Genomic DNA, 24851 nt, shown 5'->3' on the forward strand with positions numbered 1-24851 from the left:
GCATGATGTCATGCCGTAACTTCTCCACTAGTGAGAAGAGAGCAGTGTGAGCACACACACACGATGTGCCTGCTGTCGCTGTAGTCCGCAAAAAAACGGATGGCAGTGACAACGGGCACAAAACAGAGCCCGAAAGAGACCCGTTTCGAGGCCCCCTTTAAAAAACTGCCGGTGCTCAGACCCGGTGAGACCCGGCCCACTTAAAGCTCTGGGGAGGCCTATTCTTTTATATCCTGAACAAAACCTATTGGCCACCCCATGCCCTTTGATAGCATGTCCGAGGGCAGCACGCCCACGAATTAAGTGGCTTCGTCATCCCATTTGTATCCATAATTGAATATGAAAAGAAGAAGTTTTCATGGATTTCAAACAGTGGCCTACGATTTGAATTTATCTACGCATAAAATAGTTTCTAACTACAACTATTACCAGATACTCCCCGTCCTACTCTACATTTGCACTGTATACATTTTGGTCCTGAAGAAGGTGGTGTAAGCTTTTTCCTTTCCACCGAAACGTATGTCGACCATTGTCTCTAAGGAACCGATCTACTGAAAAAATCCAATAAGAAAAGAAAGGAGACTATAATCTCTAGATCAGACAACAAAGAAGAGTAAACAGTGTTTGTCTGATTCTGATAAAGTTGGAAATGTTTTGACACGTTTACAACACAAATTGGTTGTTGATACATTTCATGCACGGTTCCTTCTCAAGTGCTATACAAGCTGCAATTTTAATTTTACACTTTTGGGTGACAGGATGAATGATTGGTATGCTTTGGAGTGAGTATGTTGTTTTTAATGGTTGAGTATGCAGGGGTATGATTTTTCCATAACAATAATATATATTTTTGAATTTCCTCACTAGTCATATTATGCCGATTTATTGATTCTTCGTACTGAATTATGAGCATTTATAAACTTATGCATTTCGTGAATGAACTTTAAAAATGAGTAAATATAAAAAAATAAAAATTATGTTTTTTATAAAAATGGTTGTATCTAATCTAAGATTGCTCCAGAACAACTGTTTTGTTGTGTTTTGTAGAAGGGGCCCAGCATATTTCGTATGAGAAACTAAAGAAATATAGGACAGATAGAAGTTTTGTATATTTTTTGCTTTGTTTCTTCCCCCTCCTGTATGGACCTCAAATTATATTAGGGGGTACCTTTTCTTTATTTATGCACCTTTGGTCATGTTTCATCAGTCTGCACGAAGGAACCAGCAGTGCTTAAATCGAACCTTTAAAGTGCAAGTATATCCCATCACACTCGACCTGCTTGTGAGTTTAGAAGTGTTGGTACTCGCCCATTAAACAAATTGCCCCCTTGCTGTGAAATGCTAGTGCTCTTCCATTAAAAGGATTGTGCCCATGCTGAGAAGTGCTGGTAGTCCACCTTATTTAATAAATAAAAAGTGCGCAAACTCAGGACCTGTGAGCACCTGCCCACTTAAAGCATGGGGGGGGGGGAGGGGTTCACAACATCTGTCTTGGGTGAAGTCATGTATGCCTTCATTCCCAATGTTCTCTGTTTCTTCATTCTGCCATTTGTACCTACAGGGAATCTCATGCACATCCAAGAGGAGCCCTCAGGAACTTGACCAGCTCAGGCTCCTTGTATGGAAGATTTGTGAGGCATCCTCTGATGCTGTACTGTCCTTATGCAGTCCCAGGATAAGAGCTCTAGATCCAGCCCTGCTTGGAGCCCCATCCCCAGCAGGCTGGACCAACTCAGGCTCCTCCTGTGAACAGTCTAGGAGGTATCCTCTGATGCTGTCCTGTCCTAATGCAGTCCCAGGATAAGAGCTCTAGATCCAGCCCTGCTTGGAGCCCCATCCCCAGCAGGCTGGACCAACTCAGGCTCCTCCTGTGGACAGTCTAGGAGGTATCCTCTGATGCTGTCCTGTCCTTATGCAGTCCCAGGATAAGAGCTCTAGATCCAGCCCTGCTTGGAGCCCCATCCCCAGCAGGCTGGACCAACTCAGGCTCCTCCTCTGGACAATCTGGGAGGCATGCTTTGTTGCTGTACCGTCCTTATGCAGACCCAGGACAGGAGCTTCAGATCAATCCCTGCTTGCATTCCCATCCCCAGCAGGCTGGACCAACCCAGGCTCCTCCTGTGGACAGTCTGGGAGGTAGCCTCTCATGTTCTACTGTCCTAATGCAGTCCCAGGATAAGATCTCCAGATCCAGCCCTGCTTGAAGCCCCATCTTCAGCACTTGGACCAACTCATGCTCCTCTTCTGCACAGTCTGAGAGACATCCTTTGTTGCTGTACTGCTCTTTGTCAGTACCAGGATAGGAGGTTCAGATCCATCCCTACTTGCAGCCTCATCCTCAGCACCTGGACCAACTCAGGCTCCTGCCCTGGACAGTGTGGGAGGCATCCTTTGTTGCTGTGCTGCCCTAATGCAGTCCCAGGATAGGAGCTCCATATTCATCCCTGCTTGCAGCCTCATCCTCAGCACCTGGACCACCTCATGCTCCTCCTCTGGACAGTGTGGGAGGCATCCTTTGTTGCTGTACTGTCCTAATGCAGTCCCAGGACAGGAGCTCCAGATCCAGTCCTGCTTGCATCCCCATCCTCAGCTGGCTGAGTCATCTCAGGCTCCTCCTCTGGAAAGTGTGGGAGGCATCCTGTGTTGCTGTACTGTCCTAATGCAGTCCTAGGACAGGAGCTCCAGATCCATCCTTGCTTGCATTCCCAAGCCCAGCAGGCTGGACCAACTCAGGCTACTCTGCACAGTCTGGGAGATCAGATTAATTCATGCTTGCAGCCCTATCCCTAGCAAGCTGCACCAACTCTGGCTCCTCCTCTGGACAGTGTGGGAGGCATCCTTTGTTGCTGTACTGTCCTAATGCAGTCCCAGGACAGGAGCTCCAGATCCAGCCCTGCTTGCATCCCCATCCTCAGCTGGCTGAGTCATCTCAGGCTCCTCCTCTGGAAAGTGTGGGAGGCATCCTGTGTTGCTGTACTGTCCTAATGCAGTCCTAGGACAGGAGCTCCAGATCCATCCTTGCTTGCATTCCCAAGCCCAGCAGGCTGGACCAACTCAGGCTCCTCTGCACAGTCTGGGAGATCAGATTAATTCATGCTTGCAGCCCTATCCCTAGCAAGCTGCACCAACTCTGGCTCCTCCTCTGGACAGTCTGGGAGGCATCCTTTGTTGCTGTACTGCCCTTATACAGTCCCAGGACAGGAGCACCAGATCCATCCCTGCTTGCATCCCCAGAAGGCTGTACCAACTCAGGCTCCTCCTCTGCACAGTCTGGGAGGCATCCTTTGTTGCTGTACTGCCCTTATTCAGTCCCAGGATAGGAGCTTCAGATCCATCTCTGCTTCCATCCCCATCCGTCTGGCCAACAATTGAGTGACGTAAAAGAAAAGTATTGTGATTTCATTTGCAATCTGGAAGGAACATATCCTCCAATTTCTGGACTACACGCTCCATACGCAGTACAATCTGCCAGCTGAATCCCCTCAACTGTGATGGTGCCACAGTGGTGGAAATTTACTCTGCAGATACCACTCCCTGTTTAAAGAATCCTCCAGATATGTGAGCATTAGATTCAGAGGCATAACACAAGGGGGCGGGGCAATCCTTGAGGGGCCCCCAAACCTTTTGGGGGGGGCATTCCGGCCCAAAGATAATTAATATTTGCAAGGCCTGGGAGACTCCGAGTCCCTTCTTCACATTCTGCAGGGGCGCCCCGTCATTTCATGTTACGTCTCTGTTTAGTTCCATCTAAAAACCCTAAACGAGGCCTTCTGCCTACTTCACTATCTTTGAACCTATGCCGCTTGTCTTGTTTGGGAAAACATCAAAGCATGAGCTACTCACACCATATTGGTATTTGGGCTTTAAAGGAATGAATGGGAACATTCAACTAGTATAAACACAGTAAAGGCAAAAACAAACATGGAGCATCAAAGACCTTAGGGAATAGTTTGTTTTTCAGGTAGAGGAGAAGTTGAGACTCATTTTAAGGAAGGGATCAAGTACAGAAGTAACTTAAACTTCAACCTTATTCTAGGCTTCGATTTAGGCCCTAACAGAAAAAGTCATTAGCCACCCTCTGGCAATGGTCTTCCATCCAACCAGAATATGGATATTAAAAGACGGGAGCAAAGGTGAGGATTCCACAAATTGGATATCACAAATTCCCCTCTGCCAGCAGCTTGACAAACTCCTGGTATTTTGGAATTGCATTGTGGTTCTCTTTGGTCAGTTCCCACAAGGCCAGGTGGTGATGCAGGAAGGCAGGGAAGTGACGCTGGTGATCCCTGAGATGGTGGCAGCATCCTATGTCCTCAAAGTATCGCCAAACTTGTCCCTGGTCGATTGTAGATTTGTGGCAGGGTAAGGATTCTCAAGGAGGAGGAAGACACAAGTCCCAGATATCCTGAGTAAGTCCTAGGATTACCCTTCTCAGGGTTGCCCAAGTAGCACTTTTTAGGTCTCGCCTGGCTATCGCGTAAGCGATCGCCCAGCGAGACTCATGTGGGGGGCTTCCGAAAATGCTCCCAAAGGCTTCCCAGGCGCATCGGGTGGCGGTTACGCGCACAACCACGCGCATTCCATTTGCCACCAGCTACTTCCTGCGCGTGCGCCGCCTCACGCATTCATAGAGATTTAGTAAGGGGCACAAGACCTTAGGAATGCGGTTTATGGCCAGTGCATGTGAGGCATTCAAGCGCGAAGCTTGCATCTGGCATCGGACTTGAAAGCAGCAGACTGCTTTCGCCAGAACTTTCGTTATAACTCACACCCCATATGCTCGTTTCGCTCCCACCCTTCCTTTGATGTCCGCTTTTCTTGTTGTTTACAAACCATGCCACACACTGCTGCACGCCACACACTGCTGCACGCCACACACTGCTGCACACCGCACACTGCTGCATGCCGCACACTACCGCACGCCACACACTGCTGCATTACACACTGCTGCATTACACACTGCTGCATTACACACTGCTGCACGCCGCACACTGCTGCACGCCTCACACTGCTACACGAAACACTGCTGCACGCCTCACACTGCTGCACGCCTCACACTGCTGCACGCCTCACACTGCTGCACGCCACACACTGCTGCACGCCACACACTGCTGCACGCCACACACTGCTGCACGCCTCACACTGCTGCACGCCTCACACTGCTGCACGCCGCACACTGCTGCATGCCACACACTGCTGCACGCCACACACTGCTGCATGCCACACACTGCTGCACACCGCACAATGCTACACGAAACACTGCTGCACGCCACACACTGCTGCACGGCACATACTGCTGCACGCCGCACACTGCTGCACGCCACACACTGCTGCACACTGCTGCATTACTCACTGCTGCATGCTGCACGACACTGCTGCACGCAGCACACTGCTGCACGCCGCACACTGCTGCACGCCGCTGCACGCCACACACTGCTGCACGCCTCACACTGCTGCACGCCGCACACTGCTGGATGCCGCACAGTGCTGGATGCCGCACAGTGCTGGACGCCGCACAGTGCTGGACGCCTCACACTGCTGCACGCCTCACACTGCTGCACGCCTCACACTGCTGCACGCCGCACACTGCTGCACGCCGCACACTGCTGCACGCCGCACACTGCTGCACGCCGCACACTGCTGCACGCCAAACACTGCTACACGCCACACACTGCTACACGCCACACACTGCTGCACGCCACACACTGCTGCACACCTCACACTGCTGCACGCCTCAAACTGCTGCACGCTGCACACTGCTACACAAAACACTGCTGCACGCCTCACACTGCTGCATGCCTCACACTGCTGCACGCCACACACTGACGCATGCCGCTGCACGCCACACACTGCTGCATGCCACACATTGCTGCATGCCGCACACTGCTGCACGCCGCACACTGCTGCACGCCGCACACTGCTGCACGCCACACACTGCTGCACGCCACACACTGCTGCACGCTGCACACTGCTGCACGCCGCACACTGCTGCACGCCGCACACTACTGCACGCCACACACTGCTGCGCACACTGCTGCATTACACACTGCTGCATTACACACTGCTGCACGCCGCACACTGCTGCATGCCTCACACTGCTGCACGCCTTACACTGCTGCACGCCACACACTGCTGCACGCCACACACTGCTGCACGCCACACACTGCTGCACGCCACACACTGCTGCACACCTCACACTGCTGCACACCTCACACTGCTGCACACCACACACTGCTGCACGCCTCACACTGCTGCACGCCTCACACTGCTGCACGCTGCACACTGCTACACAAAACACTGCTGCACGCCTCACACTGCTGCATGCCTCACACTGCTGCACGCCACACACTGCTGCACGCCACACACTGCTGCACGCCACACACTGCTGCACGCCTCACACTGCTGCACGCCTCACACTGCTGCACGCCGCACACTGCTGGACGCCGCACACTGCTGCACGCCTCACACTGCTGCACGCCTCACACTGCTGCACGCCGCACACTGCTGCACGCCGCACACTGCTGCACGCCACACACTGCTGCACGCCACAAACTGCTGCACGCCACACACTGCTGCATGCCGCTGCATGCCACACACTGCTGCATGCCACACATTGCTGCACGCCACACACTGCTGCATGCCGCACACTGCTGCACGCCGCACACTGCTGCATGCCGCACACAGCTGCATGCCGCACACTACTGCACGCCACACACTGCTGCACGCCACACACTGCTGCACGCCACACACTGCTGCACACTGCTGCATTCCTCACTGGTGCATCATGCTGCACGACACTGCTGCACGCAGCACACTGCTGCGTACTGCTGCATGCCGCTGCACGCCACACAGTGCTGCATGCCTCACACTGCTACACGAAACACTGCTGCACGCCACACACTGCTGCACGCCTCACACTGCTGCACGCCTCACACTGCTGCACACCACACACTGCTGCACGCCACACACTGCTGCACGCCTCACACTGCTGCACGCCTCACACTGCTGCACGCCTCACACTGCTGCACGCCTCACACTGCTGCATGCTGCACACTACCGCACGGCACACACTGCTGCGCACACTGCTGCATTACACACTGCTGCATTACACACTGCTGCACGCCGCACACTGCTGCATGCCTCACACTGCTACACAAAACACTGCTGCACACCTCACACTGCTGCGCGCCTCACACTGCTGCACGCCTCACACTGCTGCACGCCACACACTGCTGCATGCCTCACACTGCTATACGCCGCACACTGCTGCATGCCGCACACTGCTGCACGCCGCACACTGCTGCACGCCGCACACTGCTGCACACCGCACACTGCTGCACGCCACACACTGCTGCATGCCGCTGCACGCCACACACTTCTGCACGCCACACACTGCTGCACGCCTCACACTGCTGCACGCCTCACACTGCTGCATGCCACACACTGCTGCACGCCGCACACTGCTGCACGCCGCTCACTGCTGCACGCCGCACACTGCTGCACGCCACACACTGCTGCACGCCACACACTGCTGCACGCCGCACATTGCTGCACGCCGCACACTGCTACACACCGCACACTGCTACACGCCGCACAATGCTACACGAAACACTGCTGCACGCCACACACTGCTGCACGGCACACACTGCTGCACGCCACACACTGCTGCACACTGCTGCATTACTCACTGCTGCATGCTGCACGACACTGCTGCACGCCGCACACTGCTGCACGCCGCACACTGCTGCACGCCACTGCACGCCACACAGTGCTGCATGCCTCACACTGCTGCACGCCGCACACTGCTGCACGCCGCACACTGCTGCATGCCAGACACTGATGCACGCCACACACTGCTGCACGCCACACACTGCTGCACGCCGCACACTGCTGCACGCCTCACACTACCGCACGCCACACACTGCTGCGCACACTGCTACATTGCACACTGCTGCATTACACACTGCTGCACGCCGCACACTGCTGCACGCCGCACACTGCTGCACGCCGCACACTGCTGCACGCCTCACACTGATGCACGCCTCACACTGCTGCACGCCACACACTGCTGCACGTCACACACTGCTGCATGCCGCTGCACGCCATACACTGCTGCACGCCACACACTGCTACACGCCGCACACTGCTGCACGCCGCACACTGCTGCACGCCACACACTGCTGCACGCCGCACATTGCTGCATGCCGCACAATGCTACACAAAACACTGCTGCACGGCACACACTGCTGCACGGCACACACTGCTGCATGCTACACACTGCTGCACACTGCTGCATTACTCACTGCTGCATGCTGCACGACACTGCTGCACGCAGCACACTGCTGCACACCACACACTGCTGCACGCCGCACACTGCTGCACACTGCTGCATGCCGCACTATGCTGCATGCCGCTGCACGGCACACAGTGCTGCATGCCTCACACTGCTACACGAAACAGTGCTGCACACCACACACTGCTGCACGCCGCACACTTCTGCACGCCACACACTGCTGCACGCCGCACACTGCTGCACGCCTCACACTGCTGCACGCCGCACACTGCTGCACGCCGCACACTGCTGCACGCCGCACACTGCTGCACGCTGCACACTGCTGCACTCCACACACTGCTTTTATGCGAGTTTATGCTACTGACATTGTAAATGACAATGCCTTTTATTTGTTTTAAAACCAAAACATAAATAAAAGGCATTGTAATTTTACAATGCCAATAGCTCAAACTCTTATAAATGCGAGACCTATTGCATTGCAAATGCTTGTTAAAATGGAAATCAATCCATCATAAAACAACATTTGTAAAGTGCACACTTTAACCCCTATTGGTATCTGGGCGCTGTGTCTTCATCAAAGAGTCAGTTCTTGAGTCTCTTTCTGAAGTCTACCAGCGAGGGGGCTGTCGGGAAATGGAGGGGAAGGATAATCCTAGGTCTTGGCGGTAATGTAGGAAAAGGAGCGGCCACCATCTCTGCTGCGACGGATGCAGGGTGTGTGTGCTAGGGCGAGTGAGGAGGAGTGCACTTCTCTAAAGGGTTGGTGGAAGTTCAGTTGATAGTTTATGTAGGCAAGTTCTAGGTCATGGGGGGGCTTTTTATGCGTGTGAGAGCATCTTAGGCAGGCCTCTCTTCTGGAAGGGGAGCCAGTGGAGGTGTCTCATGTGCGGGGAGATGTGGGTTCATTTGGGGAGGTCCAGAATGAGTCTGGCTGTGGCGTTCTGTATGGTCTGTATATAGTTTTTAAAAAATTGAAATCTTTAGCATTCCAATTGTGTGGGGTACATGTGCATTCATGGGAACATCAGCCTGATGATTGCCATGGTCAGTGGGTGAAACTCCTGTGCGGTAAGCAAAATGCTGCAAATGTGTCTGTATCTTTTCTTCCCTTAGCTGGGAATTGGGGATGATCTGCAGCTTCGTGGGTGGAAAAAATAAGACAAAGGCACATGCACTTTTAGAAGCACATTGAGAGGCCGGGCAATGCTAACGGCAGTCATCATTAAGATAATTCATTACCTTATACCTGGCAGTGCACTTTAAAGCAACTCTCTCAGCAGGGACATCTGTATGGCACACCAGCCTGCTCTGCAGGGACCTCCTGGTGCTCCAGCAGGCAGGCACCACACAAAGGCTCCCCTGTTTCGAATGAGTGCTGTGAGGGCCAGTCAGTGTAATTAATTTAGTGTAAGTACCATTAGGTTTATTTGTCAGGCCTCTGACAGACTGGGTGGCACAATAATTCCTCATTCTGTGCAATTCTCACTGGGCGGAGCAAAGAATTCTTATTCTGCCGGAGGCATTTCACCATCTGCGTTCCTCCGTTTTTTCAATCTGGCGTGGGCAGATGTGGAAAGGGCGGAATTGCCAGAAGTTTCGCAACCACTTACTACAGATTTAAATGAAAAAACACTTTTGCCCATCCCTAATCAAGTGTGTGGTGTGCCAGGTGGTCTTAGTCTTAGTATTGCAGCGCCGACCCGACGAGGAGCAGGTCCATATGATGAAGCAAGACACCTAGCTTGTTGGGTGTGTGAGGACTCTAGTTCCGACAAGGAGGATCCCCCTCCTGCCACCCCTTAATTGTTTTATCCACCTTGAGGAACTGCATACCTATTGTCACTAGGGTCTTAGATGGCAGCCATCCCCCAAACACACTCCCTCCACACCTTGGACGCTTGTGATCGAAGGGGATAAACTAGCATGCGTGCGAGGTGGAAGAGTGGCTCTCTGTGGCAGGGTTTAGCTTGAGTGGTGACTTTGCCTTGGCCTGGTCTAAAGATTGGGCATAAATGCATACCTGCCAACTTGAAGAATAATGTCACAATGTCGACAAGATGGCCGACTGCTAAGGAGCTCCTGGGCTCGGGATCGTTGTTCCTGCATGGATCCCAGCGGAGCCCCTCCATCTAGCCACTGTGTGTTCGGGAGTCGAGCGAGACGATCGCTTGATCTCACATGGCGGACAGTGGAGCCCAGGATCATGGAACGGAGCGACAAGGCGAGAACTGCCCAGCAACAACGGAGAGGAGAAATGCGAGAGACCATCTTGGTGGTGAAGCCCACTCCAGCAGGAGAGCTGTGTGCTTTGTGGCCCGGCCCAGGCTTGCCCGATATGTTGTCCCTGGTCCCCTGATGTGCTCTGCCATGGCCAGTGACCAGTGCTAGGGAGACTGCCGTGCACCATCTGGTGTTTGGGAGGCTGCTGCTGATCTTTGCCGTGTGGTCCCGGGTCCACTCCCGTTGCCCGGCTGTGCCCAGCAGACTGGTAGTAGGGAGGCAACAGCTGCCAATATGGAGGCACCAACTCAGCACCAAAGGTGAGCCCATGGCCTCGTCTGACTTGGACATCCCCTTGGACCGTCCCACTCGGCCACCCCTCCTCCCCCATCTTAAGCGTGTTCTGGGTTCACAAAACATAGAAGTGTTCTGTGTTCACAAACATGGAAGTGAACTTCCCTATCGACACCCTGCAGGCCCCTGGGATCTCTGCTGCTGCCTTGGAGTTGTTGAGGCAACTGCGTCAATGGGCTTGGGGGACAACTGGACGTCATCAGCTCGAGGATCCCTATAGGCCCTAGATCACCGCCTCTGAGTGTAACAGCATCCTGAAGGCCTGATTGAACATGCGTAGCAAGAACCCCAGCAATGGCAAGAAGACATGCTCTGTAAATATGTAATATATATTTGTCCAACCCTAATCACTTTAACTCTTTTTCAAAGGTAAACTTGGGTGAATTTGCAACTTGTATATATGTAACTCTGACTGCTAGTATCTGTAGTAGACAGATGTACTTACAACCAATCTTATGTTACTTTAGAGTTTATTTGTTTCGTATAGTTTGTTATTTATGTACTCTGAAGTCCATATGAAATGTAACTGCCTCTATTGTAAAGCGCTCTGACACCTTCGGGTAAAGTTTGCGCTATATCAAAATGCATAAATAAATAAAGTGTGAGGACGTGGTTGGGGGTCTCATGCCGAGAAGTATCTACGGGGCATGTTCGAACCCCCCTCCGCCCCCAAACACCCTTCTCCCCCCCCCAAAAAAAAAAGCTTGCTGAGGCTGGTGCTGACGACCTGGGGTGTTTTTACACCCATTAATGGACGTCGGCAGTTCGAAACCGCAGAAAACGAGCTGGAAAACCATTATTTACAGTGGTTTTCAATTCGTTTTCCTTCCACAGTGTGATGTCGGCTCCTCAGTGGGTGGCTGTCTGATGGCAGCCCATATTGTGTGTCAGACTGTGGCACCGTGTGAGTTGGCAGGTATGTAAATGCCTTCCAGAGTGACCTAAAGCGTCAAAACTTAAGGCAGATGGTATATTAAACCCATGACCAGGGCCAGTGGGTTATGCGATTCTGTGGCAGCAGCGATTTTTGCATATTTCTGGATTTGCCGCATAATCCATCATCTTCTGCATGATCTGCAGACTTTAACAAAAACATGTTTGTTTCTAGATCAATCAGATCAAAAGGTACAAAAAAATGTGGCGACTCGGGTTCCAGCCCAGAGGAAGGCTTTTTCCAAAGGTTTACTTATCATCTTTCCGTTGCTTATTGCTGTATTTGAGTCTTAAATTGGTACTAATTAGGATGAATTCTTTTCTCAGACGCCTCTACAGGTGTAAAAATGACAACGTTGTGAAGCAATACTGTCTTAAAATGTGGTTCATTATGCTGCGTAATTTGACTTTTCTTGTCACATAATCTGGTTAACCCTGCTGCATAATTTGGTACTCCTCTGCCACATAATTCCAATGGCCCTGACCATGACCAAGATCCTCATCATAGGCGAAGCAAAATGCAAATGCTCGTTGCCCGTTCACTAGGTATAGATTGCTTTGATAACGTATTGCCGCCCTCTAGTGGGCACTTCAACATATTTATCTTAACCGTTAGGTGAGAGTGCATGATACGTGTGAGTTTATTATATTGGTGAATGACGTTTTGGGTACAATCTGCTGAATGTACATAGTTTTTTGGGTTAAGAAACCTATATTTAATTGACCTTCGGATCCTTGTTTTAATCATTGTGTATTAAATTGGTACTCTGGTTAGATGATAATGGCACCGAATGTGCCACATAATTTGTCTTTCCTTCAGGCTTAATTGCCACCTGCGCTATCACATAATTTATTCAGCCATGCATCATAATTTGGTCTCCCATTGCCGCACAATTTCAGTGGCACTGAATGTACAGGTACAGAGATGTTATACAGTACATACACTTGCATTGTTTCCTTTTTAAATGCAATTTATGGCCCGCTAATCCAATGTGAATTCTGATTTCGGCAAGGAATGCTTTTATAAAATAATAAACGAATAAACCTACAGAGCGCTTTTGCATTGTTTTTCTCTGTGCAGCTAAGGTTTTCCTTTCCCTTTATTCGCAGAACTGCCTCATTCGGGAGACACCCAGGGGGCGCGAGGCCCTTGTGACGGACTTTGGCCTGGCCCGGGAAGTTGTTGAAGTGCCGGTGAAGGATGCAGAGCGCAAACTCTCCCTTGTGGGGTCTGCCTTCTGGATGGCACCAGAGATGCTGAGGGGAGAGCCCTATGACCGAAAGGTATTTATTTGCACTCTGTTGATCGGAGGGTGGCGAGGAAAAGTATCACGGATCTGAAATCTAGCTAGAAGTTAGACTGGATCAGACTTTCCAGGTAGGTGATAAACATTTTAGATAAACTAATCTTTCACTGAACTCTGTGCTTCAAACTGGAGGACTTTTCCTTCCTTGCTTGGTTCTACCCCAAACCGAGTCTAGAAGACACCCTGGTGCTCTGCTGCCCCCCAGAAGCTGTCTAATCGTAGTAGTCAAGAAGAATGACATTAATCTGGATGTGCTGAGGTAGTGCTTTTGTTTCTGATAGCCCTCTGTGTCACAGTTCTGGATCAGAGGGAGTTATGGAGATGCTGTTGCTCTATGACCCGTCCAGTGAGATGGAATTACATTTCTTATTCACTTGCATTATCAAAGGCAAGAGTCAGTGGCTGTGGTATTGCTAGAGAGTGTGGGAACAACAACCGTACCCCAATTTGTATGGCACCTTAAATTTCAGTTACCTGAAATTTTTACCTCTGACGGTTCTCCCACTAAAAATAACTGCCTGAAAAGGCTCCCTCCTGACATCAGTCTGCAGGGCCTTGAATAGAAGTAATTAGGACCACTCAATAATTGAGTTCCAGATCGAAGAAAAGTTAAAGGGTTTTATAACAAAAATCTCAAAATCGAGTGGTATAGAACGCATGCCACGAAGGCTTCAATGCAGAGTTCTACAGAGTAGTCAACATATGAAGCATGGTAATTTCCAAATTAGCAGCAAAATCAAATAGAAATCTCTAGTAGAAAATAAAAAGTTCCCTAACAATCTGGCTCACCCCCAGAATCAAGGGGTTCTTATTCATAATTTTTGAATAACAAATCAATAAACTAGCACAATGACAATGGCATGACCAAAGTATCGACTCTTTGGCGAATCAGAATTACGAATGTCATTACATGAACATCTTCCACGCGACTGCCACACGGAGTTGCTCGAACAATATATGAACCACTTAACAGTGAAATGAATAGGACCAGGCTCAGCAAGAGAACTGCAGTGTAAGGCCCCCGGAAGTTGAAGAATCGCAGGTTTAGGGGAAAGTTAATAGAAAGTTATGTTTCACATCAGTCAAAAAACAAACAATACATCAGTTTCATTTAGCGAGTGAATGACATACACCATCCATCTTGTCCAAGATGGTGTTTGAGTACGCTTCTATACATTATATTAAACTTGTTTTAGCTGTTATAATATTCACTCATCATATGCATACTGGAGCCAACATAAAAGCATCATTATGTATTGTTATTTATTGCACACAAATATAAACCGAAAAAAATAGATCACTGGAGCAAAATTACCCTGTGTTGTACTCCTGTAATCTTATGTGCAAAGGTATGGTTTAAGAACATGTATGCATGGGTATTTGTATAGCGTGAACTAGATGAACAAGCAGTGCTGTACAGGATAAAAAGCAAGCGCACAATGGACGGATGATAGGAGAGGTAGCTGGTATTGCAAGTGTCAGTGCATTGCCATGCAGTGTTCTTTAAAGAGGTGCGTCTTCAACACTTTCCTGAAATGTAGCAGATTGCTTCTTCTGCTCTTTCCTGAACTGGAGCAGGGTTGGGCAGGTCCTGGTGGATACAGGGATGTGGTTCTAGATCCTTGGGGATAGAATGGAGACGGGCTGTTGCCTTGTTTTTTGTTTTACACTTCTTAGTCTGCAGTCTGCTGTTTTACTAGTTGCTGGTGTGCCAAGAACCACCAGCAATGGTCAGCTTGTCTGTAAGATAAGCAGGGATTTTAGTTCTGATGGCTTGTAAATGAAGCAGCTGTTGTGAAGATTGTGCCAGGACTATCCATTAAAATAAGACTTTATGTAAAATATACTGAATTTAGTTTTTACGTGACAATTCTGCCACTGTTTACAATAATTATCAGTCATGAATCATTTAGTCAGCTCTCAAATACTTTTCAAGTGATTGTCCAATATTTACTTTTTCAAATACACATCAAAAGGGTGAAAAAATACCAGTTTTGACTGATTTCCCAATTCTTGCCAGTCTTGACATAAACATACTGGTTATGCCAGTAAAAACACAAATGGCAACCTTAATCTCCAATGCAAGTGGCCATCTTGCCACACTCTTGGCCTTACCACGCTGAGCCTTCATCTCCTCTCTCCTCCTGTCCTAATCTTTTCCCACATGCATCGGGCCTTTCTGCCTCCCTTAAGGACCACTCTGACAGGGATGACAGACTGCCTGCATCGGATGGAGTCTGATGTCTGTAGGCCAAAGGCCAGGAGAGACTGCACGCTTCACACTATGCTGGCCCAGGCCACGCCCCAATAACTACTTCTTAAAAATGAAGGTGCCCAGTTCCTTACAAAATTGCAACAGACTATGATAATTATGTACATATTGTAAGGTAGGGTGCACTGGCACTATACAGCCACTCCAGTGCATTGGATGCTTATTTTTGATAATCAAGATATATTAAACTTGTGCATACAAGTGTAGCCAGTGGCAGCTGGTGGCATTTGAAAGTGGTAAGGCGTAAAAGTTGTGGCTGGCTGCACTGTGGCGAGCGAGCATGCCTGTACCGGCATATGGGGCATTTGTGTCTATGTGTGGGGGGGAAGGAGGGGTTCTCACTTTGAGAAAACTTTGAAAAAAGAGTGGGCAAATGGTGCATTTTCAATCAAATTTGAGAAAGCAAGATGATTAATAAAGCAATTGTGAAAGTGTAGTCATGACATCAATAGAGAGACTTCATATGATAATAACATGGGTAGCTGCTTATTCAGTATAACCACAGAACTTCATTGGAAGTAAAAAACACCGTTTCCAGGCAAAGCAGTACTGGGCCCACTGGTTGCAACAAGCGTCCTTGCATGCCATGACCCATTAGTTTTCCCTTCAGCACTAACCCTGGCTAGAGCCTACCCTGGTATAGCATCTATTTGCTACACAGCTCTGTGGATTTTCAAGTTGTTTCCTAGGCACACATACACATAGTCACAAACAGTCCGACTGGCCCCGTGGAGGAGAAACCTTGCAGCAAAGTGCTGTCTCCCTCCTCTCAGCGTCCGCGACAACACTGGACTCGTGTCATTGATCGAAAAACAGCATTTCAGTCAGTCGACAGATCCCTTTTCTGCACAACACTGACATTGCCATTTCACGTAACACAAACAAAACCAAGCACATTGAATAGTAAAAGCGGTTCTATGCATGTCAGATGGCCCTCAATGCACTGTGGCTGTTGGGTTTTCTTAGCCCACCTGTTGTGTTATATACATAGTAAAAGGACAACTTTGAGTACAACTCACACTGGAATACTGCAAAAGAACACAATGGAAATGGTTCGGAGGGGAGGGGGAACTCTGCAAAACCAAAATAAGTAGTTATTTAAAAAGCAGCCTGCTTGTTGTGTGTCCCACCGAGGGTCAGTTCTTGGACAGCTTGGAAGCTGGTTACAGCGCCCAGGCCAACCAGGGGGTGAAAGTGGTGCAAGACATTCAAGCTTGAACACAGTAAACACCTGACCGATCAAGCATCCTATCATATCATAACTTCACTTAACATGGATAGGAGGATCGGCGTGAGCGAGCTTTCATTCCAATACAAATCATTAACTGCGCTCTACAGCAGGTCAGGATGTCGTGTGTTAGCATCACATTCTGGAATGAAAGCACATTAGCTCCGTACACAGACGTGATACCAAAGACGCAGATTTGTTTCCAATAAGACACCACTTTTGGGCAATCCAAAAACAACTAACAGATGAGGTAAAACGAGGAATTGAAATTTATAACAATCGTGTTCTCAAATGCCACTGTGCTAAATCTGTTCACAAACTCTTTATAGTCACTGCGTGATGACCCGAGACGACGAATTGAAAGTCATTCCCACACATAACACTCAGGTACTTAGCTTTCACCACTCATTTTTTTTCACCTTGGTCTAGGTTTACTCTTTTCCCGCAGCTCTGCTGTGCCGTCTCTTGCCTCCAGACCCCGACCTCCTCCTTGGGAGGTTCGAGACTGCTGGCCGCTCCTGCGCCTGCTGCCCACTCCAACTGGGACCAGACTGCCTGCAACCACCGAAACCTTTTTCAGCCATTTTTTTCGTAATTTTTCCCTGTTGTGCCACTGTTATTGTGCCGTCCTGTGTCTTGCTCTAATTCCACCACTGTTTTTATTTTCTTGTGCCTGCCTGTTCCTTTTGCCACTACTGCTACTGCGCCTGCTCCTGCGGCCCCTCCCCCCCCCCCCCCCCTGGAATTCACCCCAGGAATTTCCCCCCCGGAAATTGCCCGCTCCCGCCTCCCAGACTCTCCTCCATCCCACCTCCCCTACTTAATGGCGGCCGCTGCGTGGTCACGCCACCAGCGGGCCGAAGGCTCGCCAAAGGCCAGCCCGTCTGCGCCCGTCCGCGACCCGACCACGGCCAGCGCCAGGAACCCAGGAACTCACACTACCCATCGCTACGACACCACCACCCTCCTCGCACTCAACCCTGGAAGACTTAGAGAATGCCAACAGGCCTCACCGAACACGACCCACGGCCAGTTCTCCTGCCTCCACTGCTGCCAGACCCTCACCGCCACCATGGCCTCCAACACCGCCGACGCCAGCACCAGCGACACCCTAAAATGCATCCTCCTCAACGTACGCTCTGTACACAAATATGTCATGGAAATCTGGAACCTACTCGACTTTCTCTCACCCGACATCGCCTTCTTCACAGAGACCTGGACCAACGCATCCTCCGCCCCCGACATCAGCATCGCCATCCCAGAGGGATACAAGATCCAGAGGAAAGACTGCCCCAACCACCCAGGAGGGGGCGTCGCCATCACCCACAAGAGCACCCTCCGCCTCACCACCTCCAGCGAAACCTTCCCCTCCGCCGAACACCGGCACTTCCAGATCCAGACCACCCTTAAAGCCATACTCCGAGGAACCCTCGTCTACAGACCCCCCGGCCCCCAAACACCCTCCGCCACTACCATCACCGACTTCATCGCACATCACGCCATCGCACCAACAAACTACATACTAAGTGGAGACCTGAACTTCCACCTCGACAACCCCAGCGACCCCAAATCCACTATCCTTCGTGACAACCTCACCAGCATCGGATTTAAACAACTCGTCAACACACCGACCCACAGAGCAGGACACACCCTCGACCCCATCTTCGCGGCAGGAGACAGCGTCCAATTCAGCCACACAACGCAGTCGCCATGGACCGACCACCACTGCGTACACTTCGCTATCATCAAACCCAAGGCACCCAAACCAGCCCCACGCGCACCACAAAGGAACTGGAGCAAGGTTACCAATGAGCAACTTAACTCCACCCTCACCCGAGACAGCCACACCTGGGCACACAACGCAAACAATGCAGCCAGAGAACTCCACACCTGGATCTCCGACTGCACAGACGAGCTCGCCCCTCTACGCAACCCCGACAGACAACGCCCCAGGAAAGCCGCCGGGTTCACCACCGCTCTCCAAGAAGCCAGACGCACCTGCAGACGCCTGGAGAAGAACTGGAGAAACACCAAGACAACCGAAAACCACACCATCTACAAGGACGCCATGACAGACTACCACAACCAGATCAGAGCCACCAAGAGAAACTTCATCCACAACAAAATCTTGGCCAACTCCACCAACTCCAAGGAACTTTTCAGTGTCATTCAAGAATTCACCAACCCACGCAGCAAAGCCACAGACATCACCCCATCCCAAGACCTCTGCGACAAGCTTGGAACCTATTTCCACCTCAAGATCAAAAACCTCTACAAACACCAGCCAGCCCACCATCTCCAACTGGACACCGATCACGGCCGAAGACACCGTCTCTACCATGAAAAGCATCCACACAGGGGCCCCCACTGACCCCTGCCCCCTCACATCTACCACAGAGCCGTGGCCGCCATTGCACCCGAACTACAACGCACCATCAACACCACCTTCAAAACAGGCACCTTCCCAGATGACTGGAAGCGCGCAGAAGTCAGACCTCTGCTCAAGAAGCCCACAGCTGACCCCACCAACCTCAAGAACTATCGGCCCATCTCGCTCCTCCCCTTCGCAGCCAAAGTTGCAAAGAAAACAGTCAACAGGAAACTGATAAGTTTCATTGAAGAGAAGGTCGTCCTCAACCCGCCTCAATCCAGATTCCGAATAACCACAGCACAGAGACCGCCCTACTCGCGGCCACAGATGACATCCGCACCCTCCTGGACCAAGACCACTCCGCAGCCCTCATCCTACTCGACCTATCAGCGGCCTTCGACACCGTCTCCCACCGCACACTAGTCGCCAGACTACACAACGCAGGCATACAAGGAACAGCCCTGGACTGGATTCAATCATTCCTCACCGGAAGAAGCCAAAGGATCAGACTCCCACCCTTCCTCTCCGACCCCACGAAAATCACCTGCGGAGTCCCACAGGGTTCATCCATGAGCCCTACCCTCTTGAACATCTACATGGCCCCCCTCGCAGCCATCGTCCGACAACACGTCCTCAACATCGTATCCTATGCTGATGACATCCAGCTCATCCTCTCCCTCACCAAAGACCCCACCACTGTCAAACTCAACTTCCAGAAAGGAATGCAAGACGTTGCAGTCTGGATGATCAACAGCTGCCTGAAGCTCAACACCGATAAGACAGAAGTCCTCGTCCTCGGTACCACCCCTTCAGCATGGGACATCACCTGGTGGCAGACCACCCTCAGAAGCCCACCTACCCCATCAGACCACGCCAAGAACCTCGGCATCGTACTCGACTCATCACTCACCATGAACCGACAGGTCAACGCCGTCACCTCCAGCTGCTTCAACACCATCCGCATCCTCCACAAGACCTTCAAGTGGATCCCCCCTGAGTCAAGGAAGGCAGTCACCCACGCACTCATCACCAGAAGACTGGACTATGGAAACACACTCCACGCCAGCATCAACAAGTCCCTACTCCGCAAACCCCAGACAATACAGAACACCACCGCCAGACTCGTCCTCGGCATCCCCCGTCACGAACACATGAGTCAACACCTACGAAATCTCCACTGGCTCCCCGGGGAGAAAAGAGTCACTTTCAAAATCCTCACTCATGCCTACAAATACCTACACAACAACGGACCCAAATACCTCAACGACAGAATCAACTTCACGTACCCAAAAGAAACCTCCGATCTTCCAACCTCGCACTGGCCGAAACCCCGTGCATCCACAGAGCCAGAGCAGGTGGAAGATCCTTCTTTCACAGTGCAGCCAAGACCTGGAACGAGCTACCGGCAGACATCAGACGCGCCCCCTCCCTGAACACCTTCAGGAAGACCCTCAAGACCTGGCTCTTCGGCTAAACAGATCTGCGGACCCCCCTCAGCACCTTGAGACCCTCATGGGTGAGTAGTGCACTTACAACTTCCCGATTGATTGATTGATTGATTGACCTTTACAGTTGAATTATCGCAATAATACTCTAATTGAATTTTATATATATATGTAATTATATTTAGGCCAAACACACTCACCGTTCGGTCCGGCTCTCAGCACCGAACACAATGATTTTATCTTAAGCTCCACTCCACTCCAGTCGTGTAATGGTGCGTACCTCACCTCCCTGGCCCAGTCCCACCCCCACGACTCCAGCAGCACGAGAATTGGCTGCGTCAGGGACTGCCAACGCTTCTTAGGATCCCTGGGGGCCTGCAGCAATAATCTTCCGGTCTCCTGCATTACAGATTCTGGCGAGGGTTCAGGTGCGCATGTCTGCCTGGTCGGAGCAAGGCACTCATCCAAACCGGCATGCACACTTCACCCCAAGAAGGCCCGGCACCTGCCAATCAACAAGCAGGCTCGGAGTGGAGGCTCCTCTCCCTCTTCTCCCCCAATGTAACTTCTTTGTCCGGGTCATGCTACGCACTGCTGCTGCAAAAAAAGATGGAATATTAATTATTAAACATTTATAATATCATAGCAAACAAACAGGGAAGGCGACACCCCTGTGTCCTCCTAAAGAAACCGCCACAGAGTATAGCTAATCTAAAAATGAAAAGCCAAAGATTTGGAGCTAGCGAAGGGGCAATACTATCAACTGCAGGCTACTTCACGGAGCCAAATAGGATTGTGGCAATTTAGAGGAGACAGGAGAAGATTGCTTTTGACATGTTTAAAAAAAATTTCAAAGCAGTGTTAAAAGTGCAGTTTGTTCTAACACCCTGAGATATTCTTGAGTGAGTGCCTTGTGTTTACTGGTCAGCGATTGTGACTCCATCTATAATCAAAGATCATGGAAATATATTCAAGTCTTCGAAAACTGACAGGACAGAGGAACAGGCGATGACACAGACTGGCCACTAAAAGGCAAAGGATCTTTATCTCTATTACTTTGATAGAAAAGACGATTAAAATGTCAACCTGACTGGTAACAGCTTTCACCTTTCTGCAAGATCAAACATGATCAGACATTGATATAACTTACAAGGCTCTAACTTCCGAATCACAGTTGATGGCCTTGTCCTTTCTCACAGTGGAGGACAAAACTCCATCATTCATAAGCTTCCCTTTGGAATGAATCCCTCTTGTCTTCTGACTCCTGATCAGTCCCACATTTGTCCTCTTTATCCTCCCACCAAAAGAAAAAGTTACATTGCATTCCCTTGTCAAGGGGACGCTGCATTCCCTTGTCAAGGGGACGCTGCATTCCCTTGTCAAGGGGGACACCCCTCAAAAGGTCCATTGCAGCATCTTCAACACTGCCACGCAAAAAAAAACAGGTTACTTTGCGAATCCCCCAGGATGTTTCCTAGCCGAGCCACATTACAGGAATATTGTATAGAAAAGATACATAGAACATATTTGCCTAGAATATGCCCCACGCCATTACCCCAGGCTCCCAGACTGGTCCCTTTTCTTCTGCAATTCCACAACGAATTGAGCTATCTATGCAGAAAATTCCATCCCCAGATAATTCCATCCCTAGCCTATCTAGAGCTGACCGGACCATGAGAATAATTCTTGGATGTTCATCCGTCAGCCTATCAAGGAAGAGCGCTTCCTGATTTGTTTAACAATTGTTGGGTTACCTGACAGAATTTGCCCAAGGATGGATTTAGCTGGTACCTTGTCAATTCCTTTGTTTGTGACATATCACTCCCCATAATAGCGCCTCTCAGGACTGTGTCTAGAATGAATACATTTTCCATGTGCATTCTTGAAATGTATTTGTGACCATCTTACTATGGAGATCCTTCTGAAGTTTGTTGGATCTTTGCCTTCTAAGACCACACTGTCATAGGGACCGTTTCCAAGTCAGTCTCCCTTCACTTTTTGGTGAGTGATATAGGATGGGATTGTCATCTGTGAACTGAACCTGTGGATGCTGTTTGTGCAAAACTGTCCCTTAATACAGATGCAGTCTTTTTGTGAGCCAGCCATGAAGTGTGTTATCCCATGGACTATTCAAAGCTCAAAACCTTTCTGGACAAAAAGCTATACATCAATTATCGATGGAAACCGTGGGAAAAATAGGTGTGCACCAAATTGACAGATGAAAATATGGGCTTACTGTAGGCTGTAGCTTTAGCACAACCCTTATTGGAAGACAGAAGACTAAAATAACTGGATTTAGCCAGCCAATGGTCATGAGTGCCCTGGCTCTGAAGCACCCCAGAAAAGCAAATAACATCGATGCCAAAAGTCAATGGAATTACTTATCGAGTGAATTTGGAACAACTAAACTAGTTAATAAATGATCATGAAAATGTAAGCCTGTATGTATATATGTATGTATATGGTACTTCTATCCGAGGAACCTAACCAAAATGCAGCGGAATACTGTACATGGTCAAAGGCAAGCTTAAAGTCATGCTATCTTAGTCTGCAGTCTGATGGACTCCTGGCGTTCCGAGAACCACTGGAGAGATTGAGTTGTCTACACGATAAGTGGGGGCACTGGTTGTGATGGCTTTGTAAAGGATGCAGCGAGTGGCAAGGGAAGCCAATGGCGTTTCATTAGGGTGGGGGGTGATGTAATCATATTTCACCAGGCCCTGAATGAGACGTGATGTGATGCGTACCATGCCCTGGTCCCAGAGACTATGGTGTAGGGCATTACCACCATCCAGATGCAAGATTTAGAGAATGGTCCTGGAAAGTGTAAAGACAAAATGTACTTTCAAACACCAGCACTCAAATGGAGCACAACAATGTAAGTACTGTTCTTAAATGCTCTATAAAATATTAATAAAATGTCAGTATAAAATAAGTAACCAATGTATACTGTCTTATCACGATTTGGTAATTTTATTAGAGAATTGCTTTAAATGTATTGCTCTGTCTATTTATATTGTATATGCACCTTCGTTGAAAGAGTGCACGTATGAATGAGAAGGGCGAAGGCACTAGAATTTGTATTCATTACTTATTCCCTTTTGCTCACTGCATAAACCCAGCATAAACTCCCTTATTCTCCTCTTCCTACAGGTTGATGTCTTCTCCTTTGGAATAGTCCTCTGTGAAATACTTGGTCGAATCCCGGCTGATCCAGAGGTTCTGCCCAGGACTAAGGTGAGTGAAAGTCTGTTCTAGTAATCAATTTCTTCAACTCCCAGCCTCTATTCAGTTCACAGGAGAGTTCTAAGCCCCCACTAGTCTCCAAAAATCTCCCATGGATATATTACATTCTTTACTACTTTCAATATCAAACCCTTTTCCAGGCCTGATCTGTCTAAACCCTGGGAACAAACTTGGTCACGTAGGTGACATGAATGTGATGTGGGGTGAGATTGCACAAAATGCTTTATTTCCTCCTACCTTATTCTTTGTGACCACCAGCTTGGAACTTCCAACCTCAACGTTGGAGGGACACAGAGCAACATGGTTGTTCACTCTGGTGATCTGGTTAGAAAATAAAATTTACAAAGAATGTCTATTGTGTGCAAACAGCTGAACACCTGAGGTGATATTTGGTGAATTCAAAGCCTCCATTCCTCGTCTACTTACAAGACTTGTTTTTCATGGCCGAATTATCGTTCTCTTATGCCCCAATGAGGATTGCTGATGAAGAAAGACTTCAGTAGCCCATAAGTAAACCACACATTCCTTCCCAGTGGTTACTTTTCGAGCGTTGTGATTTTAGAAAATGACTGGATGATACTTCACTTCTCATCATGTCTCCCTCCCGCATCATGTCTACTGCATGTCTGCTCGGAGTTTAGCATATCCAGGATTCAAAGAATCTGACATTGTTTTCCAAAACACAGAAAGAACAGTTTCACAAATCCTGATTCTCGCTTGCGCAGTCTCGCTCGCGAGATTTAATGTTTTAGGAGTGGGGCTTTAACCCGCCCCTTTTTTTCCCCTCTTCTCCATTGGCTGGCCTCTTAAATGCTGGTCAGCCATTGGAGAAGAGCTTTGTCGCTCCAAACAAGCCCCGTCGGGGGCGTGTTTTTTCGATTCTTTCTCTCCTCTGGAATGTAAACATTCCAGCCAATGGCAAGAGGAGAGAAAGAAAAACACGCCCCCGAAACCGAAAACGCCGCTGCCTTTCTCTGCGGCATTTCTGCTTCACCTCGGAGAAAGGCAGTGGTGTGCTTTTTAGGTCTCGGCTAGCGAACAGGTTTGTGAATCCAGCCGGGCGCCTCCTCCGCAGTGCAAAGCTGCGATTGGCACAGCGCTGGCTGGCTGCCACCTGGCTGCTCAGAGCCGCTGCCTCTAATCCCCGGGAGCCTTCTTCCCAAGGAAAGAAACAACTTTATT

At 49.7% G+C, this 24851-nt stretch overlaps 1 protein-coding gene across 1 annotated transcript in view; it reads left to right on the top strand.

The window, feature by feature from the left end:
- LOC146868563 (dual specificity testis-specific protein kinase 1-like) overlaps positions 1-24851 on the top strand; it is a 339083-nt gene that overhangs the window by 277086 nt on the left and 37146 nt on the right. The window contains exons 6-7 of the mRNA XM_085611282.1: positions 12911-13084; positions 23577-23660. Coding sequence (XP_085467408.1) covers positions 12911-13084; positions 23577-23660 — 258 coding nt within the window. The remainder of the gene's footprint in view (positions 1-12910; positions 13085-23576; positions 23661-24851) is intronic.

Source organism: Triturus cristatus, chromosome 1_2 (assembly GCF_964204655.1).
Source record: "Triturus cristatus chromosome 1_2, aTriCri1.1, whole genome shotgun sequence".
NCBI lineage: Eukaryota > Metazoa > Chordata > Amphibia > Caudata > Salamandridae > Triturus > Triturus cristatus.